Below are 6,000 nucleotides of genomic sequence, written 5' to 3'. Positions count from 1 at the left end.
CATGTAATAGTTTTCTCTCATAGGAGATATGTTATTATGACTGGATGATTTTTTTCCTGCAATTTTGACTACTTTCAAAACTAAAGGAGAAAAAAAGGAAGAAAAAAAAAATGCAAACTCACATAGCGCTGTGCAATCTGTTGCCGTTCACTGGGGTCTCCCAAAGGGCAGACGCACAGATCAGAGATGGACACTCCTGTACATGGGGCAACAGCAACCAACATTAACAGGGACCCTGGATGTTTTTCCAGAGGCAGCTCTAAGCAATTGGTCTGCTTCATCGGCAGGGCAGTAATGTCAACTTGGCACCTAGAATGACATTGCCAAGGATTAATATGAAAAAAGAGCTGGAAAAGGAAAAAATAAAGCAACATTTATATTGATTTCAGTAGCAAGCAGGCACCAAAACTTCTTGCTTGTTCAAGTTGGAAAGAATGCAAAAAAAAAAGGCATTTCAAAATCAAACATGGGAAACCAATTAGCCAGTTTCTATTGCACTTACTGTCAAGTTTGGTTTCTGGTTCACCTACTAGTAAGCAGAGGTAAAAGGTTTGGGCTGCAAGTACAGTAGGAAAATTTAACTCTGGCCTGCCTCACTTCCCCTCTAAAATCCCCCAGTGCTTTCTGATGGATTTGAAACACAATTTTATTTCACCTGGGGGAAAAGAAAAGGGGCAAATGCAAAATTTAAAGCATTAGTCTAAAATAGATTAGTTTCTTTAAAGTCACATACTCCATTTTATGCTACATTATACTGTATGCCCCAGTCTCCTTTACAAGCCTTACTAGAGCTGCATTTTCAGCGTACTGTTATATTTCCCAAAGGGAGGGATTATCTTAAAAGTCTACCCCCACGCTTGGTACATAATATGTATCATTAACCTGATACTTCCTCCGAAAGATAAGGAAAAAAGAGAAATATTCATAAAGAGGCAATAATAAAAGACGAATATGGGCTAAAATAGAGAGAGATCACTAGACAGCCGGTTAGATGTGAAAGGAGAGGTTAAATGCAACCAAAAGCCTAATCACTTGGCTCGGCTAAATGCCTTCTACTTAGAAGTCCAGTAAATGGAGTGGAACTTTTTTGAACCTCTGTGGGTCTTGGCTTTCAAGAACAGGCCAAACAAAAGTTACAGATTAAAAAAATAGGAAAAAACAAAAATAAGGAAAGGCAAGCTTTGTTGCCACAGTGCGAGGGGAGACACATTCCTCAAAGGGACGGCGAGCGGATGATGGAGAGTGAGGGCTTTCGCTCCGCTTAATGCCTGCCGACAAGTTTTTATTTAAACTAAACTTGTTAAGGTGTTGTCTTAATAGGCTAAAATTCCACAGGGTTCCCCCAGGTGGGTTTCTTCTGGATAAATGGTGCATGTAGTGTTCCTGATTGATCCCATTCCAGTAGTAGAGCTGGAGCGGTTTATACCCATCTGCTATAAATTGCATGCTTTCCGCTTCTTAACAGCCTATTTTCTGTGAATGCTAAGAGGAGTGAAAAAAAATAATCCCAAAACATTTCAGGCTGAAAACCCAAGAAGCTGTGTTATGAACTAAAAGCCATTGCTCTGATGAGTTTGTAAGTCATCCAGTAGCTCCATGTATTAAGACACAGCTCTTTTTGTGAGCATCTTCTGACCAAAATCAATGGGGATGGCTTTGCTTTAAGTGTGCTCTTCACTATTCACCACACTGAACATACAACAGGTTGCAAGTTTACTCTTATTAACTGCTTTCAAGTGCTTTGAAAGAGAAAAAAAATAAACCAGGAAGAGTACCAACACTGTTTGGCACGTAGGCTGCCTCTCAACACAATTTCCAAGTGTGAGAGGTTGCATTTAAAGCTCATTGCTATGCCCAGACTCTTCAAAAAGATATGACAAGAGAAGATACAGCAGAAAAGAAAACAAAACACATACACACACACAAAAAAGGCAAGCATTTGAGAAAAAAAGACCTTATCACTTCCATGCTGGAGGTCAACATCACCTTGGCTGCCTTAACACAGTTGCTTCTCAGCAGTTTTACTGATACTTGAGGTATCAGTGTAAAAGCGGGAATGTATCGTTATCTTGGGTTCTTGTCTTGGTTTGGGTTTGTTTTGTTACAGATGAAGAAACTGAAGTAAGGAGAAGGTAAAACTCAGGGTCACCCAGGCAGCCTGTGGTTCAACTGGCAATACAGGCCACGTCTCCCACATCAGCGTTTCATACACCACCCACTCAACACTGTCCACAGCTACAAAGAGCTGCAGTTGCTTTTCTTACGTTAGGAACTTTTCCCTGGAGTAAGAGAGAAGAGACAACGGTGCATCTCCCACCAACAGATAAGCTCAGAAATATCTTGTATCTCACAGGCAAAGTTAAATATAATTCCAGCTTGTTGTCGTAAATCGGAATTGTTTTTCTTATTAAAAGAAATTCATTAGCAAAAGGTCAAATAAAAGATCGAGTATAAGGGCACAGGGGTAGGAGGGATGCACATGTGGAAGGGAAAACGGCAGGAGGTAGAGTATAAGCATTTCTTCCTCAAATCATGTCTGATTTCCATGCAAACTAACTTTCTTAAAACATCTGTGTTCACTCAAAGTGATGGTATGTCTCTGTATTTTCTTTTGAGGAACTGAAAAGAAAAACCCACATTTGCACTTGCAAATGGCAAAAGGTTTAAGAAAAACAAAAAATTGTTTCATTTAGGTTATACAAAATAATTGATCAGACTGCAAAGCATGCAGCTTAGTAAAACAATTAGACATTCAATTTGCTGTCTAAATTCAGCAGTTTCCACATAAACGCTTCTACGCTATTAAAATGAGTCTAATGATTTCCAAACTAGTTCCAAGTCCTCCTGAAACAGAAACTCTTATTTTCCTTCTTTCTCAGCTTTCTATCTGCAAGATCTTATTATGGATAATTATTTCACAGGGAAGTGGTAAGATACTATGGTGATGGGCAAAGTATAAAACTAATGCAGATAATCCACTTTTTGCTCAAAAGTTGCTCATCTGAATGCAAAGAGCAAAACTCTCAGATTATTTGTAATTTAGGTGATAGAAATGATCTCCTGAGTTAAATTCTCAGCATAGTAATCCTATTTCAGAACAGGATAGCTCTGCTTGTTGTCATCTTTTGCTACATCACATATTAAACTCAGGTATAAGCTTTCACACGTATGGCTATATACATGACCTATCTTTAGGAGATACAGTTCTGTAAGTTGAGTGCATTGTGCACACAAATGTATAACTTTTTTTTTCTAAGCCACAATTAATTAAATACTTTCCTTCCTCCTCTTGATCAATATTAAGGTCTACACCTCTATATTAACCTCTAGTCCTGTAAAGAATTACACCACAGCTTTAGTTTTCATTTAAGACTCTTCTTTTGACTTACAGCCCTCATCTTCATTTGCCAAACTGTTTTGCCCCACTTTTTCATTCACTTTGCAGGGAAATATTACTTGAGAACAGTACATCTGAGGTTAAATTATTTGCTTCACTTTATCAGGGAATGAAATGTTAAAATTTCACTAGCAGGTGCTGATATTAGCCTCTTACCAGTAGCCATGGAGTTGGATTTTATTACCCAATCCACAGTTCATCAAATTATAAATATCCTTAAATATACAGAAATAAATATGGACAAATCTGCACACACATTGTGATTTTTTTTCCCCTGCAATTCTTGAAAGCCCTTTGCAAAAGAGGTCAGAATCACGATCACAGTATACAGTACGATTCATCTATGATTAATACTTGAAAAGGAATTTCAATTGCCACAGGTGTCAGGGAGACAATTAATAAGGTCTTATTCTGACTTATTCTACCACTAAATTTTGGTTATCTGATTCTTCTATAGCTTGGGGAAATTTAAATCAAAGGTTTGGATGCAGCTATAGTAGATTTTACTGCTCCACCCCAACAGCATTGCCTTTAAAATCAGGATTGTTTCTTGTTGCAAAGACACCGTTTCCTGGCGGCATTCATCATAAAGATATTGGATGCACTCCAGTCTCATAGCTCACGGCTTAAGTCTAGCAATTTTTGTAAAAGCTCTTTCTTGAGGTAAATGTGTGAAGAAAAAAACTCATACATTCTGCAGCATCTCTTTTTCAAAACATATCCCTTAATGCAGAAACACACTCTAACAACCTGGCATAAACAACTTGACTCTGCCTGGACAAACTCTGCAGACATTAACACCTTTGTTTATTAATATACATTAACATCATCTCCTGTTTATAGCATGCCTCTTATCCCAAAGGACACAAAAAGCATGGAATAGATGTTACTAACAGTTCTGTGCAGACTAAATAGAGGGATTATTTCATCCAGCACCAAAACACAGCCACCCCTCCGTGTCAGCCCCTGGCACCTGAACCACTCAATGCCGCAACATTCTAAGCAAGGACGAGAAACTGGATCCAGTTGAAAACCCAAGGAGAAGGCAGGTAGGCTGAATGGAATAATTTAGCGTGTGATGTGCACTGACAGTGAGGGTTCTTTTCGTGGTAGAATGGCGATGTGAAATCTCACTGAAAGTTTCTTCACTTATTCAGCAGCAGACAAAGGCCCCAGGTGTTAGTGTTAAGCACAGGAGGTCCAACACATTTCTTATTCCACAGGCACTTCAGGTCCTATTTGAAGAACAATATTTTACCTTGAAACCAAATTATGCCTGGGATAAGAGCCATGTTCCAGGAGCTTAACGCATCCATCCTACACGAAATTCTGGGTCTAAAGTCTTTATTCCACAAAAGTTCTGGATTATCAGACCTGACTCCACATTTCCTCAACTTCATTTAAATATCGTGTGTGTATCTATATATATATATATATTTTTTTTTTTTTTTAAGGTCTAACCAACACCGTTGAACCTACACAACCCTGAGAGAGCATAACGAATCCAAATTGTACCCACAAATTGACCACAGTTTCATTAAGATCCAGTAAATTTTCCCTTTTCCTTAAAAACATGCAAATTACTTGAGGGCAGTTGGGTTGTATGTCTGTATGTAATGACCACATATAACTCTCAAACATTTTATTTCTTATAGTGATGTTGTGAAATCCAGAAATCTCAAAACTCAACTTGGAAATCATGGAGACAATAAGCATGGCATCTCATAAGGCTGTTTTGCCTACAGAATCCTTTTCCAGATCAGACTGCACTTGAACCTGCCATAAAGTATTATTTATTGAGTGTCAAAATTTTCTACAGTGTACAAACAAGGCTTGATATTATACATTTGGCATTTACCTATTCTTGCAGTTGTTCTTTATAATCTAGTATAATTTTTTCCTGTTTCAATGCTACAGTGAATTTGCTGTGCTTAAGGCAACAACTGTAATATTTTCTCTCTGTATAGACAGCAAAAATAACTGTAAGGTAAATCTAACACACACAGACTTTCCCAGTACTGAAATATTTAAGAATAGAATAAGCCTTTTGCTGATGATTTCTTTTTTTGCCACATTGAACACCACCTGCCAGAAACCAGTAAGAAAGAAAAAAAAGAGGGGGAAAAAACCTAAGGAAGAATTGCTCCAGCATCAGGAAGACTGAACAAGCCACAAACACTGTTACTTTTCCTAACTCTAAACAGAATATCAGAAGTAATAAAAGTAACTGTGAGAATGGAAGGAACAGATTCATCTTCAGCCACTTCTCCATGTGATGAGCAGTAGTATTCAGCCAGAAAGCATTTCCTGCTCTGCAAAACCACAAACATTTGTAGAGCCAAAGGGCATTGTTCTTTCCAGTGAATAGTTTTGAACTATTTGAATGCTTAAAGTAAGAGAATGTTCTTATGAGTTACTGTTATTTAGCCAGCAAGTTGTGAAATGCTTGTCAGGTGAGAATGGCAAACAGGATCCCCACCCCTAAGAATTTAGAAGTTTGGGCACTGATCCTGCAAGCAGATAATCACAGACAGACCCAAGAGCAACTCCAGTAAATTGAATGGTTCTTGGTGCTGCTGCATGTAGCCAACCAGGCAAAGCTT

General features: G+C 38.2%; 1 protein-coding gene across 2 annotated transcripts in view; it reads right to left on the bottom strand.

Moving 5' to 3' along the window:
• The window catches only part of MCTP2 (multiple C2 and transmembrane domain containing 2), a 120,018-nt gene that overhangs the window by 64,123 nt on the left and 49,895 nt on the right, over positions 1-6,000 (bottom strand). For both annotated transcript variants that reach the window (XM_082061024.1, XM_082061023.1), the window contains one exon: positions 123-309. In XM_082061024.1, the coding sequence (XP_081917150.1) occupies positions 123-309 (187 nt within the window). The remainder of the gene's footprint in view (positions 1-122; positions 310-6,000) is intronic.

Source organism: Streptopelia decaocto, assembly GCF_964273445.1.
Source record: "Streptopelia decaocto genome assembly, chromosome: 9".
In the NCBI taxonomy this organism is placed as follows: domain Eukaryota; kingdom Metazoa; phylum Chordata; class Aves; order Columbiformes; family Columbidae; genus Streptopelia; species Streptopelia decaocto.
The sequence above is the reverse complement of the archived record's forward strand: the minus strand, read 5'-3'. Positions and strand labels throughout refer to the sequence as shown.